Raw genomic sequence first — 20,517 nt, forward strand, 5'->3', positions numbered from 1 at the left:
TATCTTCAAAACTAGGTGCCTGACTTAGCTTTATGAAAAAAAAAACGTATTGGCAAAACTACGCATTTTTACATCTATTAAAAATAAAAAGCTTGAGTAAAATAGTCTTTATTTTATGAAAGTAGGTCATTTACTTACTAGGATATTTAAAAGTATGGAATTAAGTATGAATTACTAGTAGTACTATTTAACATAATGGAATAACGATCATTACTTTTATAAACATTAGGCACAACAAAAATATTATTTGCAAATTAATAATGTTGAATTGTAGAGTAACGTCTACCTACCGCTACATAATTATTTTAATCCACAGTCAGACTAGCTATAAATTTAACAAAATATCAGTTTTATCGGAATTAATTAATTTTTGAATCGAGTCACACGATATCATTCGATGACTTTGCGAATGCAGTACGATGATACGATTACTTTTACGTTGCGGCAATCACTAAAATTCGCTAAAATGACACTAATGACGTTTAAAAAGTGGCACGCTCGGCTTCATACAAATTTTGACACATGCTGCATCTATCCTTATCTGTGTTCGCGATTGTGTGGTTGTTGGTTTCTGTTTGTTTACTAAAATTTAAAATTAAAATACAATGAAACTTCAATGCCAAGTAGAAGTGGTAAATAGATTGTTAAACAACCTCAATATTAAATCTGGTGGAAGATACTTAAAGTCTACGTTAGCTCTTGCTAGGGAGCCAAAAAGTAAAGGCGACAAACCAGAGTATGTTATACTGCTTTTCTCTTCTATTAATAAAACGGGCACTAAATACAGGGTTAAATGTATGAAACAAGTATTCTGCAAATGTATTAACAAAGGCCTAAGCACATTGAGGTTTGAAGATCCACCTGTTGATTTGTGTATAAAAAGTGAAGTCACACAGTTGAAGTGTTTCTTGAAACTGCTGAAGTCATGTATAACAGGAGATGTGAAGGATTTAAAATTGAGTGACATATCCAATATATCAGTAACAGCCACCGATAATATTCCCACCAAATTATGCATCCGAGATAGAAGTCAATTTCCAGACAAAGGTTTGCCAAGGACTCTGGAATCACTTCAAATTATTGGGCTCAAACTGCATAATTTCCGTAGAGATATCTTATTACTACGAAATCTCGTTGTATTGGATCTAAGTGATAATGAAATTGAAAAAATTCCTGCAGAATTTGGTAAGTAGGAATAACAATTTTTAAATAAAAACTGAAACATTTCAACTTTTTAACCTTCTAATATCTTACAGGTAGAATGCCCAATCTTGCTGAACTAATTCTGGCCAATAATCAACTTGGTAATAAACCTGACATAGATTGGCGCTGGCTTTTTGGACCCCAAGTAAGTTCCATTATTAAATTACTAAAATAATAATAAAATACTGCTGCTGTATCATTAAAACACGAAATTTTTACCTTTCAGATCACAAATAAACTAAAACTATTAGATTTGAGGGGCAACAAACTGAAAGAACTACCTAAAAGTATTTGGAAGTTACAAAAGCTTGTAACACTCAATGTGGATAACAACATGTTGTCTAAATTGCCTTCAACACTCGGCCGCATCAGCACACTAAGGTAAAAAGTAGTATAATCTTTATCAGTTATAAATGCCACCAAATGTTCCCAAAATAATAATATTAATTTGTATTTTTTTTTTCAGATACCTCACTTTATCTCAAAATGAATTAGAGTCCCTGCCATGTAGCCTGATGCATTGTCGATTGGAACACATAGACATCTGCAATAACAAGTTTCAACTTAAGAAAGGCAAAACAGAATGCCAAATGAACAGTCCCTGGGACATGTATGTGGGAAGTTTAGTACACTTGGCATCCAAGGTCGTTTTAAAACACAAATTATTCTATGCTCCAAATATAATACCAAGAACATTAGTGGAATTCTTAGACAATGCAAACATGTGTGTCTGTGGAAACCCAGTTGTGAATCATATATTTTGTCTGATGGAATTTGACTTAAAAACCTATTTTAATGTTGTAGTGTTTGATAACTATAGAAACAGCTCTGTTGAATTTGAGTGTTATTTTTGTTCACCAGTGTGTCTTTCAATTTGATTTAAGTTATTATTTTCTTATTTATTTTAATTATTGTAAGGTCTGTGCTGTGACTGCTATGAATAAAATCAAAATAAATCTTTCCTTAATTGTTATTTTATTTCAGTAAATATACATGTATTTATATTATAATAGTTTATTTTGGCTAGACTGTAATGAATGCTTGTAACATTTGCCACCATCAATAACATTTTTAAGATAATAAAACTGAATTACATTTTATCCAAACATCTACTATAAAATTGCTTTGAAATATGAATAAATAACCCTGCTGGTGCAGTCGGGTAAAGATCAGTGTCTATCATAATGTACATAAATGTGCCAACAACGATTTTGGGCGACTTGAAAGGCTAATAAGTTAGTTTCTGCTCTGGCGAGTTTATATTCATGCTTCGCGAGTACATACAGCACCATCGTAACGTAGTCTCGGAGTTCACGAATATTTGTGGTTGAGGGTGTAACAGTGCTATACAAAATTTTCGATTGTTGAATTTATTCTTGTTTTTCATGGAAGGTTGGATATTCACCAACTGGTCTGGTTCAGTGAGGCACCATCACTAGTTTAAGCCTTCCAGTTTCCATTTCACATCTTGGATTACTGGTGCAATTCTTATGTGCGGTTCTGAAAGAAATTATAATGGTTAAGAATAAGAATGTTAAGGTTGTACTGTTTTGAAATTTGTAAAGTAGGTACATAATTGTGTGATTACCTAAAGTAGCTATGCCCTCAAGTTTACTCCCAGTTTCTGGACCAGTCTGTGCTGTTATTGTAGCCTTTGTTGCTTCCATTACTAGATCATTAGTCCAAATATCTCTGAAACTATCTTTCATCTCTTTCAAACACTTTTCCAGTGTCATCTGAAATAAATTACACATTTTATTAATGCTTTAAATATAATAAACACTGAGTTTTGTTGGTAATAATTACAAAAATAATTACTTGTAAGATTAATGCTTCCTTGTCTTTATCCAGGCAGCTTAAAGCTACATTGAGTTGCTTCACTTGTAGCCGTAATTCGAATGTTGATGTGACGACAGTGTGAAGGGCCATTACAAGTGCTACATCTTCGTACTGTGAGCCTTCTTTTAGAGATGCTAATTTTCGCTCGTGTTTTCTCCTATTTTTGCTTGACCGGAAGCTTCGACTGAAACAATTATTATAAAAACACATTGTTATAACTTAGCAGTTTCAATAATTTGTTATTTTTAAAACTACATCAGTTATTAGGCACAACTATTAGTCTAGTATAAATGGCAGAAGGCCGCCTTTTTACCCTGTTCTATGTGCATGCATAGGTGAATATCATTTGCTCTCACCTTGAACCCCTAGATGAAGATGCTAAAGTACTACCAGCGTCAGAATACAAGTCGCAGTCTCTGATGGCGTAAGAAGGATCATATATTTCACTGGGTCCCTTATTTTTATTTTCTCTAACTACTTGCAGACGGTCTCTATGCTTTGTGAAATTGCTCCAATTTGCATCTATTAATTCTTTCAAGTTTGTATAATCTTCAAGAACAGCTGGCACTAATGTTGTTTCTGTAAATAAGATATTATAATAGGTTAAAAAATGTATTGAATAAAATAAAATTATTACTAATCATGCTAATAACAGAGACATACCCCTCAAGTCAGATTTGCTGTGTTGTGAACATAGTCTCAATGCAGTTTTGTAATGTCCACTTTCAATTGCATAGGATATAGTTTTTTCACAATCGTCATAATATTTCTCTAAAATATTTAGTGCTTCATTATGACGTTTTTCTTCCTTTAAAGCATTCACTAGATCCCTAAAACAACAAGAATGAAATAAATTTATACTTAGACATTGTATACACTTCATGAACTATTTTCTAAGATATAACAGAACACTTACCAGCACAATTCCTTAAAATGATCTGATGTCCACCTGTTGTATGCTACTTCTATAGCTAATTCCCACTCTAATGCATCTTTATAACATTCAACAGCCTTTTCATAGTTTCCAGCTCTTTCAAAAACAATCCCTGCTTCAACATGTTGTTTTTTTAGTTGTAAGTGATGTCCAAAATCATTTGATATTTCCTTGTAGATGTCACTTCCCACAGGAAATTGATCCAACGCCTCCCTGTATAGGCTGTGGTACTTCACAAGTGTTTTCAGCTCCTCATACTTTTCAGGACCACACATCACCAGGGACTTGACAGCCTTACTGAATCTCTTCAAATATTTATTAATTGAGAACTGTTTATAGTTTTCGTCCATTTCATTCAATTCATTTAACATAGGGATGTACTCCTTTGGGTCCTTTTGAGACTTGTCAGCGATAAGCAGAACTAAACCAAAGTCGTACATACCTAGAGCTATATTAAACAGCTCATTAACATCTACCATATAAAGCAAATATTTAATAGCATCATCTGATCCAATGGCTAGTTTCGATCCACTGTTTTCTCTTGTTTTCAGTTTTTTGATGATGGAAAGAGCACTTTCCAGATCTTCCACAGTATTTTTCTTCACATACGTAGTCAGCAAAGGCACTATTTTATGGTCAATATCAGCCCTTTGCTTTAAATGTGAACGAACCATGTCACAAATAGTGTGTACCTTTGTGTGGCTCACTGTGCTTTTTGGTTTATTTGGGTAACTACTTGCGTACATTGTTTTGGTCACATCCACATTTTCTAAATCTGACAGGAAAAGTGTCAGCCAGGAAACATTTTGTATAGATCCCAGGAATATGTCAATTGATTCAACAAACTTTATTGGATCATGATCATAAATTAAGTTCAAATTGATCCTCTGCTTCCTCATCAAATCAAATGCTTCATGATATTGCTTTGCATCAAGGTATTCACCAATTACTTTCAATGACAGTGGCCTTGGTTGAATAGCTTCCAAGTTTCCTCTTGGCATTTGAAAGACTGTTCTGGTATCATTTGCTAATGCAACTACTAATTTTGTTCCCCTTTCTATTTTCCTTTTGTAGATCTTTTCTGACGATTCATTGGTTTGATACTGAATTATTGCATCAAGTCCTAACTTTGTCAATTCAGTGCATAACAGTAAATGTTGTAATGTAGTTATAAGTAAAAAGTGAGTGTGAACAAAATAAGAACTTACTCCATTCATGATAACATTCCCATTAATGTTCAAGGTATTTTTGTGGGACAAACCCAAGTAATACAATGTTTCGTCTATGAAAAGCAGACTGAATTTTGGACAAGCTACTGAAAAAGACATGCCTTGAGACTCTATAGAACCTCCCTTGTCATACCTTACAATTTCTCCATTTCTTAGCTGTATAAATACCACTGTATTCTTAGCAGGATGTGGTTGTATTCTTAAGCCCCCACCAGGTAGCAATGTCCTACTGTCTTGGACAAACTTCCCAGGTTCAAATCTGTATTCTAGTACATAACAGCTTCCATATTCTGCTTTTGTGCATAAAATAGTGTCATGGTTCATCCAAAACCAGTTATAATATTGGTATGGGAAATCACTGACTTCTATATTTAAAACTTGTGATTGGTTATACTCCAAAGGGAACTTTTGTTTCTGTTCATAAAAAATAAGCTTATTATTAGTAGTTATAACAAAAAAGTTGTTACTACAAACACCCTGCTCTGAGGGAGCAAATTGTACACAGTTAATGGGGGAGTCTAACTCAATTTCTGCAGCAGACATTGGTGGAGGCACCACTGTTTGTCTGAAACCAGTAACCAAAAGTTTTTTTCCATCTATCACAGCCACCACAGCATCATCATCAGAACTCTGGCCTCTGCTGTGGTCTACATTCCAAATCCATTTATACACCAAGTGTTGACCATTTTGTAAAAATATATGCAGGGTTTTATGACTTGAAACATCAAAATCATTATCCCAGATGATTTTGTTTATTCTCTGCTCACTTTTGAACTGTAGAGTCTGTTTGTGAAACCAATGGTAATTACTTGATGTGAATAAGAGTAGCTCTTGTGTGTTTGTTTCAATGCTTCCACACAGCAATGTAAGTATTTCAGAATCTGAACTCCAAGTAATATGTTCAACGTAAGCTGTAGGCTTTACTGGTATGGAGAAACTGCCATGTTTTAGACCATTTTTCTCAAAAAATGATACAATATACTGATCAGAAAGTCTTTGTGTTGTAGTAATGACATTTCCACTGGGTCTCCATGATAGATTGGCTTCCAAGCCTGGTTGCTTTTCACTTGTGTACAGAAGATGACCTTCTCTGTCAAAGACTTTAAATCTTCTTAAACCGTCCATATTAAAACCAATGGCATACATGTTTCCATCGCCTCTCCATGTTATTTTGATTGAATCATCTACTCCTGATTCTGTAAGAAGTAAAAGAGGAGTAAGACTCAACAATTTCTAGCTATGTGTATTATCAATTTCTAAGAAAGAAAGAAAGAAAAAGTACATTTTAAACTATGAAACCTTACCTGGTGTAATTTCTGTTTTCACTTTTGCTGCCTGTTTGCCTTCAGACCCATGGAATTGCGTTTCTTTCTTGCCCCAGCCAACAGTCATAAATTTTCGCTGACCAAATTCCTCATCCAAGAGGTTTACTTCCTGTATAGTGTCATATGTGCATGACATCAATATAGTATCGTAACTTTTTGTAGCTAATACCAGTAACTCTTGGTCTGGGCTCCACTCCATAGCCTAAAAAGGTGCATTTGTTATTTTTGTTTACAAGCAATAATGGAAGGAAACACAAAATTCTTTGGTTACCAAATGTTTTTTTTAAATGCAATTGGACAAATTTTAATGATATGGATGATGGTCAGCTTACCAAAATGCCACTTTCACACACTCCAGCCAGCTCACATATGCTACCAGACTCGGCAATGGTAACAAGCTCTCCATCTTCTAATCCCACACACAAAGTGTCCAGTAACGAAAGATAAGTCACGTTAACTGGTTTGCTTTTATTTAATATAACGTCGGAAAGGTCTTTCTGCCATTTAACTTTACCATCATCAGCAATGTTGGTGACTTGGAGGTTATGTGAACATGTATACAGCTCAGCAGAACTACGTTCATTATGGCTGTAACTTAGGGTTAAAACATCTTCCGCATTTATCTTATGATTCTTTTTAGACACATCCCATAAGATTAAATTCTTCATTGTTAAAACTAAACCTAAGAAATTATAAAAACACGATCTCCGAACCAAAATTTTCGTCTTTTACAGGTGACACTAATGACATTTTTACTTTTTTTTATCTTTTTAATATTTTTGAATCACGGCTGTAGACCTAGCAACTAGTTTGAGCTCAGAAACACTGAGCTCATTTAGAAATAGTGACGTTCTTCTAAATTATTTATGTAGGGTGAAAGCACAATCTGGGGCATTCTGGGGTATACAGCAGGGTGTTAGGTAAATTGGTATATGAGCCGACACTAGCCCATGTTAACCCTTATTCAAATAAAGGTAGATATATTACCACTTTGTTTACTTTTAAAAAAGGATCCTAATTTTCGATATGGTAATACTTAAAGATATTTTGGTCACTTATTTATATTTTTAAATATATTTTTTTACTTATCTATGCCATTTTACAACTTTTCCACGTCATTTGTCACTGTCAGGTAATGTCAAAGTCAACCAAACGGTTTTGGTGTGAAAAATTTCAAGTTTTTAGCGCGCGTTTTTGGTATTTTTGAAACTTTGTTCAACGAAAATTCTGATAAGTGTTTTTTGGATTCAGATTCCTAAACTATAACATTTATTGTATAATCTCACTTATAGGCAACGTCTGCAATTGATTTATTCATATAATTTAGACATTTTAAAGAAGTGGTAAATAGTTTACCATTGTCCGATCCCGTCTTGACAAAAGTTTGATGATATATAAAAAAAACTGTTGTTTTTTCTATGTGCCTAAATAAAACTAAATAAATATTTGGAGAAATTTTAAGTTATTTTGATAACTATTTACGTAACATTTTGACGTTACGTAATTAGTGAACTGTTAGTTTCAGACTCAAGGTAAGCATCCTAATTGTAAGCATAATAAGTAATATTAATAAATATTTTTTTTTATAAAAACAATAAATTTATTTCCTTCCCAAAATATTTAATAAAATATAGGTAGAACCAAGAGGAAGTCACTAGTCAAGAACCAAAAATAAACCAAAACGGACAATGGTAACTATTTTACCACCAACATTTAATAATTTGTAGTCATGAATGGATAATGGTAAATTATTTACCACCCAAAAAACTACCCCTTCCCCTATTTTTTTATAAATTTTAATCAAAAATATGAAATAAGTGACCCACAATTACCCAAAATCCACTTCAACTTTGTAAAAAAAATGCATACCAGCTCGCGTTTGAATAAGGGTTAACATGGGCTTATAAATGGTATGGTGAAGTAAAAATTTGATATCATATTTTTTTTTAAATTTTCATACAAAATAAATTTTATAAAATCCGATTGTATGATTAATAAAATGAAGATACCAATTTTCTGACTTCACCATACCATTTATATGCCCATGTTAACCAAACATCTTGTATAAATTCTTATTTAGATAATAGATAATTAAAAAAATATTTTTCTTCTTACACTACATTTTTATTGAAATAACAATTAAAATGAAAACTACAAAAGTAATAATTAATTTTACACATCAGGGTAGTAAGTGGTTTCGAACTTCTTCTTGCTTCTTGGATATGGTCGGAGAACTTTAGGAATATAAGGTGGCAAATGTTCGTCCAAACGTCTCTTGTAAGGGTTTATGTCAAGTTCAAATGGCCTTCGTTTTTTCTCATGGTATCGTGTATCAAATTTTATTTTATAAATCTTTTCCCACAGATATACTTCTGGTTCCAAAAAGTGTTTGGGCCTATTTGATACTAAATGCTTATATCTGCTTTCTAGCCAACACCGCTTTTTATCATCTTCTATATCTGCAACAATCTGCTCTTCTTTTCCTAAGAATGGCTTCAAATCATGTTCACGTTCCTCTGGAGAGTTCAGGTAGAACTGTACTAACATTTTTAAGACTTCTTCATTTAAACCATTAACTTTTCCATTTTCTATGTTATCATACAGTTTCATTGGCTTTGTACCAAAGCAAATATTATGTTTAGGGTTTTCATCCATTTGCTCATTATGCATCACTATTGTGTTCAGTTGGTAAGCATAAAAAGACCAAAGTTGGCCATTTGTGATTACTGTTTGTGTTACCAAGGGATATGTTATGTCATTGTATGTAGTAAATCCTTGGAAATTTGCTTGTGCAAGTAGCCATCCAAAACTAGCCTTCATAGCTTGACAATGTAGTGCTTCCAAGTTATCTTCAGGTCCAAAAGTATCTTTTCTATCAAGAATGTGTCCCCTGCCATGATATGACAGCACACCAAACTCATCATAATCACCAGGCCAATATCCTGAAACAGTAGAATAATTTTATTCTTTTAAATTATTCAAATCAAGAGTATCAAGTGGTATAAACCAAATTAATTAATCAAACACATTAATTACCTGGTATATTAGTCCCATGTCTGAATTCCTGAAAGTACCCAATATTGTTAGGGGCATAGGTAAATTTTGGTACTTTGAAATCAGGATTTTTTGCTTCACTATAAGGTATAATGGGTTTCAAAGGCAGCTTGTTTCTCAATGTCAAGAGAGGAGTACCTATAAATCAATATAAGACATTGATTACAAAAACAATTGCAAGTTATGAAAACAGCTGGAACATTTTATCAGATTTTTATGAGACATCTTAGCTGAAGATGTCTTAATTTTTCAGTTCTATTTGTGCATTGAAATTAATATTATTATTTACCTTTGTATTGTACAGGCCTGTCAACATTCTCGTCCATTCTTTCTTCATAACACTTGTACTTTTGGCGCCAAAGGCGTACTGAAGTGGGGATATCTACCCCTCCAACAAACCAGAATGCTTCATGACGTGGTTCAAAGTCTACCTAAAAACCAAAATAACCTTATTAATAATTACCAAATGTTTGTGTGAAATATAGTTATTTTAGTAAAAACTAGCATACCTGTGAGGACAATATATGAGGAACTTTGTCTGTCAGATTATTACAAATTATTCTATTGATCTGCTTTACGATGCACTTTGCAACTGCATTTTCTTTTTGGCTGAGTTCTGATTTGTCTGTAGACAGCAATACCTCACGACTGAAATATAAAATGTTATAGAGTTCTTTTTTTATCATCTAATAAATTATGAGGTTTAAAATATCTACTTACTCCACTCCCTCTGACTCAATACATACAGCATCTTCAATAAATGATTTTACTTCTTTTGTGATTTCCTCTGCTGTAGAAGTATTATCTGCATAAGAATCAGGAAGTTTTTCTGAAGGTATGAAATGAGTTCTAGTGTAACATTGAACTAAAGGCATGGCATTATACGGTACTTTATCTTCATGAAGCATAACACACGGCCACCCATAATATCGTGGCATATTCAGAGCCATTTGTTTCTCTTCAACAGTATTCAGTTTTTTTATTTTCTCATGAATAATTTGCCTTTCTCGTAATTTTCTTCCTGGAATGGACATATCCAATATTGGCGGATACTCCGGTGTTTCAGTGTATTCATTCTGATCAACTAAAGCAGCTTGCGAATAGTGTCTTGATAAAATAGTTTTAAGTTTAGAAAATGTTCTGTGCGTTCGAATTAAATACATTTTTAATATTTTTGTACAATAAAAATTAGGTTAGGTTTTTACAGAAATGACTTTTTACTTTTTTTGGTATCACCACCTCACGAGGGATGTGACACAAAAATTAAAATTAGATTTGTTTCGGTTTTACATCACTAAACCTCTTTTCTAGCCAAAGTACTCTTGTCCAATGCCGGTACAAATGAATCAACGAAAAAGTTAGCAAATCTGATGCAACAATTTTGACGTATTCTTTCATTTCTCAACTCAAAGGGTCAGTACATTTTCTAACCAAAAAGACATCGAGTGTGTTGTGTTATTTTATATTGTGCAATCATGGAAGAAGAAATGATATTTGATCCTTCTCTCAAGAAGAAAAAGAAGAAGAAGATTGGATTCGACGTAGATGCAGCGCTAGCTGAGCAAGAAAACACGAGCGTGGAAGCACCCGCTGAGACAGGTGACGTCGACGTGCCCGACGACGATAACCTTGATTTAGATACTTTTGGGAAAAAGAAGAAGAAGAAAAAGAAGTTCTTCAATCTGGATGAAATAGAGAACGCCCTGCCAGAGACTCCTCCGGCAGAGGAGCCAGACCCGCAGGAAGAGGAGGTCGTAGACGATTTAGTCCTAGAGATAGATTTTTCGAAGAGTAAAAAGAAGAAGAAGAAGAAAAACGTAGATGATCTGCCTACAGAAGATGATGTCAAAGGTGAAGATCAAGAAAATGTTGAAGATGTACATGGTGACTGGATTGGCAGCGATCGCGATTACACTTATGACGAACTTCTCGAAAGGGTCTTTGACATCATGCGCGAGAAGAACCCTAGCATGGTCTCAGGAAAGAAACAAAAGTTTATAATGAGGCCGCCCCAGGTTGTTCGAATTGGTACAAAGAAGACATCTTTTGCCAACTTTACAGAAATCTGCAAAACCCTTCACAGGCAACCAAAACATTTGCTAGATTTCTTACTTGCTGAGTTAGGTACTAGTGGGTCAGTGGATGGTAACAGTCAACTTATTATTAAGGGCCGTTTCCAGCAAAAACAGATAGAGAATGTCCTTCGTAGATACATCAAAGAATATGTTACATGCCACACATGCCGCTCTCCTGATACCATTCTCCAAAAAGATACTCGATTATTCTTCCTTCAGTGTGAAACATGTGGATCACGCTGCTCCGTTGCTAGTATCAAGTCTGGTTTCCAGGCAGTCACTGGCAAACGTGCAGCCATTCGTGCAAAGACTGCATAAAGTATTAGTGCATAGTGATAAACTAATTTTACTGTTAAGGGTCTGGGGTACATACAATAATAATTCTTGTCTGTGTATTTTTTGAGTCATACCTATCTGTTCAAATCTGGTGCTGACATTTGTAATTGTGTTCAACAATTGTGCAATCGAATATTGTAATTATTAGACTTGGTTAGGTAAAGGTATGTATGTACCTTGGGCTCTAATCAAAAATATGTTTGTATTAATAAAAAAGCTGTTTTGCTCTTGTTTAGATTAACTTTCACAATTTAATACCATGCCATGTTATTATGTGCAGTGTACAAGATTATGCTTTGCAATAGCTGGTCTAATATTTGCAAAGCTGTATAGTTAGCTAAAGTTTTTTTTTGTATGAAATTGTGTTGTATAAATACATATTATGTGCTCAAATAGTAACTCTTGGAACCATTAATGAACAAAAGGTTTATATGGATGTACCCCATCATCCTGTAATCCCAATATTTATGTATAGCTCACTTCTGTATTATTCTCATCATTGATACACAATGTTTTATACATAGTTGTTTTATTTCATAATTTTCCTTCTGTCCCCTTAATAAGCGAAAAATCAGCATCCGCTGCAATGTGATAAAAGGTGCTTCAGCAAAAAGCAAGGCAACCCAGCTTGTATGTTGGTATTGAACAAAAATATTTCACTTTGGCTCTCTGTGGCTTAAGTTTCTAACCTTCCAGGAGATAAATGTTATTATTATTTTTTTCTAGTCTTTTTTTTTTCTCCATTCTTTCATAAATAAAAACTCTGGGTAGTTATGTAGTTAACCTATCATTTATTATTATTATTCTGTTTAATGGCTTCAATAGTGCGTATTTGAAGCACACGTATAATGTTATTTACAAACTTTCAAGGATACAGAAAAACATCAAGAACTTCAGAGAACAAATTTAATAAAAGTAGTTTAGATCTTAAAACTAAAATTGGAAATTATAAAAATAATAAATAAAAAGATATTTTAAAATTAAGATTATGGAATTTCTTTGAATCTTCCGTTGCTTCCTCGGCTCTTGTATCTACCCTATCATAATGGTAAAGCAAATAGCATGATTGTTTTTATTGGATATTTTATATAAACTATATTATTAATTTTATTTTATTATGACGTAGATGGGTAAGTACATGCATAAGTGTGTAGCATACTACATTTTATTAAAGTTGCCAAAAATTAGCATCCGTTAAATTGTTTCAAGTTGTCACATCTTATTTATTTTATTTTACACAGTTTCATAAAGATTGTGCATTATGAAAAAACTGAAATGGATAGCTGGAACTGTGGCACTGTATTTGGTTGGATTATTATTGGGTACATTGGCCCTTGGACTTCCGGGACTCCCGGACCGGGAGTGAATGAGAGTGAATCCACCACAATGTCCAAAATGTAAAGTCTAGTCCACATTGATTGCATTTACGATCGTTCTTTTTCAAACGAAACGGAACCGGAAGTTTAAATTGTAGACTATAAAAAGTAGTCAAAACAATCTCTATATAATGGGCAAAAGTAAACGTAACTGATAAAAATAATAATTTTCTGAAAATAAGTAATATTAAAATTTAATTAATAAACAACATTTCGTAAATATCTCTTGTTATAAATAACAACATTATAAAAAGTTTAACCTACATTAAGTAGATAACCCTTAAACACCTGTAAGCGTTAGTCACCAACTAAAAAACATTTTCTATGAAAATAAGATTTAAATTAAATTCATCGATCTTACACCCTTAGGTGGCAAAACGATAACTGTAATATCTAAATTCCTTTACGGAGTCAAATAAACTACATACAAAAAATACCGGAGAGATTGGATTTAGAAATTACAACTGTTACGTTTTGTCATTTTGTCCAGGGGGCTGTACAATTTATGTTTATTTTTCTTTGTTTCTGATTACTTGAGGTTCATAATCATGTTTTATAGCTTTATTAAGGCTATCCGCATACATGTCTAATCTTTGAGTCATAGTAAATGCCCATTTATCTTTGATTTGACGGCAAAGGTTCAAATCAATTCGTGCAATGAGTAAGCCATCTTTGATTCTCGAAAGTCCAGGTGTCCTCGTTCCATCAGGAGCAGTGATATAACTCGATCCATAAAAGTGGCCAAAATCTTTATGAGCTGGTTTCCCATCCCCTGAAGTAAATTCATTCGGGAATGACTCAGTTCCCACTCTATTTATAGCACAAGTAAAATAACTATTAGCTATAGCAGCGTTGCGGGCTTCAACCGCCCAAAGATGTTCACTTAAACCATGAACAGTTGCTGAAGGATTAAAAACTATCTCAGCTCCGTTAATGCCAAACATCAACCAGTTCAATGGGTGATGACGACCATAGCAAATATTAACAGCTATTTTACCAAACTTTGTTTCAAAGACTGGATGACCAGTGTTTCCTTCAAAATAATAAGTTGACTCATTGAAATCGCCTACACGAGGTATGTGATTCTTTCTATGCTTTCCTACAACTTTTCCCAACTCATTTATAATCACAGCAGTGTTCCAAATAGTATCACCATGTATATCATCTCTTTCTAAAATGGGAGATATAATTACCATGCCATATTTTAGAGCCAAGTCTTTCAGAAAGTTACTACTAGGACCATCCAAGGCAGATTCCGCGAATTCACACCATGGTTGCTTTTCTCGAGTGCAAAAGGCAAATGGCATACTCCAAGCTTCTTGTAAGCATATTACGTTCACACCTTCATTGGCTGCAGACTCAATAATATTCCGTATTTTATCAAAAATGGCTTGCCTTTGTTCTGCAACAGGTTTATTGGTGGCAATAGCGATAGAGTGCTGGATAACGCCAATTTTTACAATACGAGGTGACCGAATTTCTTCCTTCTTTGTAGGAAAATCATATGCTGCAACTTCAAACCCATTTTTAGCTGCAAGTTCAGCAGAACTCCTACTTAATTCAATTACATTATGGTCAATTCGCCCATAGTGAATCCTATTATATTCTTGCAATTCTTTTTCCGAAAGAGAACTCATAATCAGTTTATCTAAACTTGGGAGTTGGGATGTCGATGCCATTTTTGTAAATAGAAACTAGATGACACTTAAACAATTTTTTATGGGCGCGTGACACACTTTTGTACTGCACAGAAACAAGTGAACTAGCAGATCATGTATTCAATTCAACTATTTCAATCCTGAAGGCCACTTTAATCACTACTGTAGGTCAACAGTCGACTGTTTGTAGATAGGAAAAAGCGATTTGAATCTTATGAGTTTTAATAAATGCGATCGGAACGAATCCCGGTTTTAAACTGCCACTATTGTGTTGTTGTGACAAAGTTTTATAGTGCGCTGTGAATATTTTCTTATCCTTATCTAATTGCGTTCTCTTTACATAAATTATTATTGTTACACATTATCATAATGTTATGTAATGTTAAACAAACAGCGTATTACAGTAGAAAACTTTAAACATGTCTAATGTTTCATGGTTTTAGGGGAATTACACTTAACGGCCACTCTATGACTCTATCATTAAATATTCTACCAGTAAACGCTATGATGAAACGTTTTTATTTACATGGTTAAAATGTTGTAGATTTATCACCTCTTTTTATCCAACATACGAGGGGCACCGCCCTTGATCTACGACGGCACATCACTATTGTCGTGTTCGTTTTCATTCGTCTTTTTGCTATCGTTCTGTCAATTCTGTCAAAAAACTCGACCAAGCAGCAGCCCACACAAGTGTCAATCAAATGTGTTCGTTTCGTTTCGTTTTGTGTTAGATGGTGCGTTGTTGTTACAAAAAACATTAACGAATTAATTTTTGTGATCGTTGTTATGTGTAATACAAATTAATATTGATTGCTGGTGTCAAGGATAGTAACCTCCAATAAAGCTTTTTTATCTTACCGAGCAAAGGTTTTGTGGGAGCAATAATGTCGAACATAAATGTTTTGCCTGCTCAACCCATGGGCATTCAGAGTACAGCGGGAGCTGTACCTGTTCGAAATGAAAAAGGTAATTAAACTAGTGCTTAATTAATTTATGTTTTATACCTACTTTAATTTTAAATGAAGAAATCTGTACCTGGAGTTAATAATCCAACCAATCCAGTTTTCTCATTGTGGAGAAAGAAAACGCCAAAAAAATCACTCATCGGTATGTAATTTATATTTTTGCAGGTGAAATATCTATGAAAAAAGTCAAGGTTCAGAGATACATCTCTGGAAAGAAGCCCGACTACGCACAAGGAGTTTCCTCATCAGAGGAATCTGACAGTGAGGACTTTATAGAGCAACAACGCCCTGAGCGGAGACAGCAAATCCTACCTCAGATTATCAGTCAGAAAGAAGACTTCAGTGATACTGAGAAGGAGGTAGGTATTCTGTACAAACAAGAGCACATCAAGCTCGACATGATTAGGTGTGATTTCACAATAAAAATATTCTCTCTGACCAAAACTGTAGTCAAAATATGTATTGTCAACAGCATGGACCTATCAACAGTATACAATTTTTTTTCCAACCTTATTAATTTATTGGACTTGTTAAAGTTATTGGACACTCAAACCTCATAAACTCATAGAAGCCAATATATCAAATATTTCAGATTGATGATCCACGTTTAAGACGATTGAAAAATGCAGCCCGCTCACCAAATCGTCGTGCGGAACACAAACCAGAGATCATTGATGCTGAGCCAGAACAAGAGTCTGAGGACAGTGCCAACGAGGCTAAGGACAGTTCGGAAAGTGAAGATGAACTTGATGAGGAAGAGATTGAAAGACGTCGGCAAGCCCTCAAAGCAAAACTTGCAGCAAGGTTTTTTTTTTTTTAAACTTTTCATGATTTCTTGGCAAAGGCTTTCTTGGCTTCTCCCAGGCTCCTCAAAGAATCCTGATTCTGAGGCCAGTTTGACACACTTTCTTATGACACTGCCTTTCTTGAGAGTTGAGATTCTGATTCTGAGGGCTTCATTCACGTGAAATTTACTTTGTCACAGATCGTCATAAATGATGTATAGCCTATATGTTATTCTGGACTATAAACTATAATACTGCGAAGTTTCATCAAAATCCGTTCAGTAGTTTTTGCGTGAAAGAGTAACAAACATGTTGACATCCAGACATCCATACAAACTTTCGCATTTATAATAGTAGTAGGAAGTAGGATTAGAAAAATTAAGTACAATTTTTTATGTTCGTTCGTTCGTTCGTTTCAGCCAAATGACGTCCACTGCTGGACAAAGGCCTCCTCCAAGGTTTTCCACAATGCACGGTCCTGCGCTGCCCGCATCCAGGCTCTTCCCGCGACCTTTACGAGATCGTCGGTCCACCTAGTAGGAGGCCTGCCCACGCTACGTCTTAATTTTTTATGTATATTTATTATATTACAGAGAAGCAGAAAAAGAAGTCCTAGGCAGGGATGAAGATGAAGATATGCTAGAAGGAGATAAAGAAGAAAGTGGCTCTTCAGACACTGAATATACAGACAGTGAAGAAGATACAGGTTTGTAAAATATTACTAGCAGGTCTACTACAAAACCCTGTTTACATAGTTTCGGGTCTATCTGTCACCGTCGCTCATACTGGCATCTCGCTTTGCATGAGAGGGATGGCAATATTCGAAACTTCGGATAGCGTTTTTCGGAGTAACCCCGTAGATTTCGACCGCTGAGGTTTTTGTTTATTTTTAATCTAATAAATATTTATTGTATTAACATATTTATGAACTACATAGACCAAATATTTTTGGTTTTGAACATCCTTGTAGAATAATTTTCTTCTGTTACAGGACCAAGAGTAAAACCAGTATTTGTCAGGGCATCTGAACGAATGACTGTAGCAGAAAGGGAGCGTAAAATGAAACAGCAGAAGAAAGAAGAAGTTGAAGCAAGAAAAGAAAAAGAGGAGAGGCGCAGAGAGGCTTTGAAATTAGTTGAGGAGACAATCAGATCAGAACAAAGACATACTCAGGTATTTTTATACTTTATCATACTGATCTGTATTTTACTTAGTTTCAGTGTCACTGATTACAACAGGAAAGTTAGTATGAATATCTTGGTAGCCCACACCCACAGTAGGATAGGTTGGGTTGACCAGCTAGTGACAGTTTTTTTTTGGTAACTTGCCCGATGCAGTTGTATTTTTTTACGTTGATCATGTCTATTGTAGTAACAGAAATTGTTTTTTAACAGGGTGAACAAAAAGAAGGCAACATTGATGACGTATGCACAGATGATGAGAACGACGAATTGGAATATGAGGCGTGGAAGTTGCGTGAGATGAAAAGGATAAAGCGAGACAAGGAGGAAAGAGAAGCGTAAGTCATTTGTAAACTGCAAGTATTCGATGTTTGCCTCATTTTACAATGATTGAAGTCATATCTAAAGACAAAAATGTTGTATCAGTTTCCTATAAATCACATGATCAAGTTGTAACGGCTTAAAACACATTTATTTCAGAGCGGAGAAAGAATTGTTGGCGATCGAACGGATGAGAAACATGACGGAAGAGGAGCGCCGCGTCGAGCAACGAATCAACCCGAAGCAGGTCACCAACAAGGCTGTCAAGGGCAAATACAAGTTCTTGCAGAAATACTATCACAGGTATGACAAATTTTTGTTTTTATAATTACTACATCTTTGAAATTTCGACTAAAATGTCATACAATTAAGGTTACAGTTGTTTCTCTAAACTCTAAAGTGTGAAATGTTCTTTATTTCAGAGGTGCTTTCTACTTGGATAAGGAGGAAGAGGTGTTCAAACAAGACTTCTCTGGGCCCACCCTGGATGATCACTTTGATAAGACTGTTTTGCCAAAGGTTAGAATTGTTCTCCTTTGCTTTTTGTTTGTGTTTTTAATTCAAAAGATTTTCCATTACTTCGTAATTTAACTAGGCTCAATAGTATAAAAACTTGCATGCTGCATTCGTTTGTTGTATTTCATAAGTTTAAAAAAACTGCCAGTTTCCGGCAGTATACCAAGCTATACATTTTTATTGTTAAATAGCACTTACAACTACACAAGATGACACACACACTGTATTGCTTGATATGCCGGCTGTACATTTCACGCGTATAGTGTCGTCATTATACCTGTCAGTACATTGCTTAACCCAAAATATTCTTTGCCAGGTGATGCAAGTAAAGAAGTTCGGCAGATCTGGCCGCACAAAGTACACGCATCTTGTAGACCAAGACACCACCGAGTTCGACTCGGCGTGGTCCAACGAAGGTGCAGCGGCGCGGCTGACCAACTTCAGAGGTGGCATGAAACAAGTCTTCGACAGACCCACGGCCAAGAGGCAGCACAACGTCTGACGTCGATAATGCTTCACTCATGGCAGCAAATAGTTTGTCATCAGCTCAATAGATGTCGCTTATTCTGGGTCGGGCTGTTTTTTGGAATATGAGCTGGCAAAACGCGGCTCTTTTTCGCCGATTTACAATTTAATTTATTACAAATATACTAAAAATCATATTAATACGTTTAAACTAATTCGGGTTTCAGAGTTGTGTTAATATTGATAAAGTTGTGCCTTGTTTATTACGAATGCCCACGAAAGCCGTGGCCGTAAACTAAGGTAAGTTATTACAAATTCTTAATTAATTAATTATATTAAGTCAGATATTTTTTTAAATAAAAAAGTAGCCCTCGTCAAATCAGCGCTGAGATGGTGACAAAAATGTTGGCTCCTATCAGAGATTATGTATTATGATTATTGTTCTATTACAAGTAAATGCTCTAACTCTAGTCTATAATCTAGTATATAACCTTAAAATTAAACTTAGTGAATAAATTAAACATATCGTGCGTTCGTGAATGTTGTCATTATTTTTTAATTAGGTACATACAAACAAGTAAAAATGATGGGTATTCCAGATATACAAAGATGTACCTATCTCCAAAGTCCAAACCAAGCTATGAATTTAATTATTTTCTTAACTATTTTGTTAGCGATAATTATTATTTTCAATCGGTCTCCTACCAATTTCAGAGGATAAACAAATTTTTATAAACCGGTTTTAAAATTTATGACGTTAAAAACCTTTATTGTGCAGTGGAAACATTTATTATTTTCGTTTAGTGTGAACATTCGTGTATTCTTCAGTAGATAGCAAATAATTACATTATCAGTGCGGGGTAGTTGATGCCTTTGTATAGTAGAAATAGAATGGAATAACTATTGGTTTAGTAGACTGACAATTTCATTATCCGTTGTAAATTCTAACATAACATGCAGACTGTTTGTATGATGTTATTACGTCTTTGTCTCGTTGTAAATAGCGATAGTTTATAATTACGTTATTTTTAAGCGATTTTCAATAAATTTAGTTAAAAATACAAATATTCGTTTGATTCTATCCGATAATTTTAATTCTGCTTTGTTTAATAAACCGCAATTTTAGTAAAAACTGCGACGAACTGAAAACCAAAATGTAAATTCTGTAATTTACTTTCTCATAACATAAAACGGTCGACCGTTAGTTAAAGTGATGAACAGAGCACGTTTCAATCGTTATACAATTTGAATA

At 34.4% G+C, this 20,517-nt stretch overlaps 6 protein-coding genes across 6 annotated transcripts; 3 read left to right on the top strand and 3 right to left on the bottom strand.

Annotated features, from left to right (window-relative positions):
- Window positions 1-557: 557 nt before the first annotated feature.
- Window positions 558-2,170, top strand: LOC135079315 (leucine-rich repeat protein 1). The gene is made up of 4 exons (XM_063973945.1): window positions 558-1,185; window positions 1,257-1,348; window positions 1,430-1,584; window positions 1,670-2,170. The coding sequence occupies exons 1-4, from the start codon at window positions 606-608 to the stop codon at window positions 2,079-2,081; spliced, it is 1,239 nt and encodes a 412-aa protein (XP_063830015.1). The 5' UTR covers window positions 558-605; the 3' UTR covers window positions 2,082-2,170.
- On the bottom strand, window positions 2,160-7,284 carry LOC135079314 (elongator complex protein 1). Its single transcript, XM_063973944.1, has 8 exons — window positions 6,863-7,284; window positions 6,510-6,732; window positions 3,959-6,401; window positions 3,706-3,872; window positions 3,399-3,621; window positions 3,022-3,226; window positions 2,792-2,939; window positions 2,160-2,703 (listed from the first exon to the last, which is right to left on the bottom strand). Exons 1-8 carry the CDS (start codon window positions 7,196-7,198, stop codon window positions 2,639-2,641), a joined length of 3,810 nt encoding a protein of 1,269 aa, XP_063830014.1. The 5' UTR covers window positions 7,199-7,284; the 3' UTR covers window positions 2,160-2,638.
- Window positions 7,285-8,632: 1,348 nt separating this feature from the next.
- LOC135079318 (large ribosomal subunit protein mL65) lies at window positions 8,633-10,816 on the bottom strand. Its single transcript, XM_063973948.1, has 5 exons — window positions 10,305-10,816; window positions 10,094-10,232; window positions 9,874-10,015; window positions 9,567-9,722; window positions 8,633-9,472 (listed from the first exon to the last, which is right to left on the bottom strand). Exons 1-5 carry the CDS (start codon window positions 10,745-10,747, stop codon window positions 8,703-8,705), a joined length of 1,650 nt encoding a protein of 549 aa, XP_063830018.1. The 5' UTR covers window positions 10,748-10,816; the 3' UTR covers window positions 8,633-8,702.
- Window positions 10,817-10,956: 140 nt separating this feature from the next.
- Window positions 10,957-12,514, top strand: LOC135079327 (eukaryotic translation initiation factor 2 subunit 2). The gene has a single exon (XM_063973956.1). The coding sequence runs from the start codon at window positions 11,060-11,062 to the stop codon at window positions 11,975-11,977; it is 918 nt and encodes a 305-aa protein (XP_063830026.1). The 5' UTR covers window positions 10,957-11,059; the 3' UTR covers window positions 11,978-12,514.
- A 373-nt stretch (window positions 12,515-12,887) lies between these two features.
- On the bottom strand, window positions 12,888-15,480 carry LOC135079323 (beta-ureidopropionase-like). The gene has a single exon (XM_063973952.1). The coding sequence runs from the start codon at window positions 15,048-15,050 to the stop codon at window positions 13,881-13,883; it is 1,170 nt and encodes a 389-aa protein (XP_063830022.1). The 5' UTR covers window positions 15,051-15,480; the 3' UTR covers window positions 12,888-13,880.
- Window positions 15,481-15,736: 256 nt separating this feature from the next.
- LOC135079321 (microfibrillar-associated protein 1) lies at window positions 15,737-20,330 on the top strand. Its single transcript, XM_063973950.1, has 9 exons — window positions 15,737-15,998; window positions 16,163-16,356; window positions 16,590-16,801; window positions 17,376-17,488; window positions 17,774-17,955; window positions 18,177-18,301; window positions 18,444-18,587; window positions 18,707-18,803; window positions 19,117-20,330. The coding sequence occupies exons 1-9, from the start codon at window positions 15,917-15,919 to the stop codon at window positions 19,300-19,302; spliced, it is 1,335 nt and encodes a 444-aa protein (XP_063830020.1). The 5' UTR covers window positions 15,737-15,916; the 3' UTR covers window positions 19,303-20,330.
- The last annotated feature ends 187 nt before the right edge of the window (window positions 20,331-20,517 follow it).

Source organism: Ostrinia nubilalis, chromosome 16 (assembly GCF_963855985.1).
Source record: "Ostrinia nubilalis chromosome 16, ilOstNubi1.1, whole genome shotgun sequence".
Classification (NCBI taxonomy): Eukaryota; Metazoa; Arthropoda; class Insecta; order Lepidoptera; family Crambidae; genus Ostrinia; species Ostrinia nubilalis.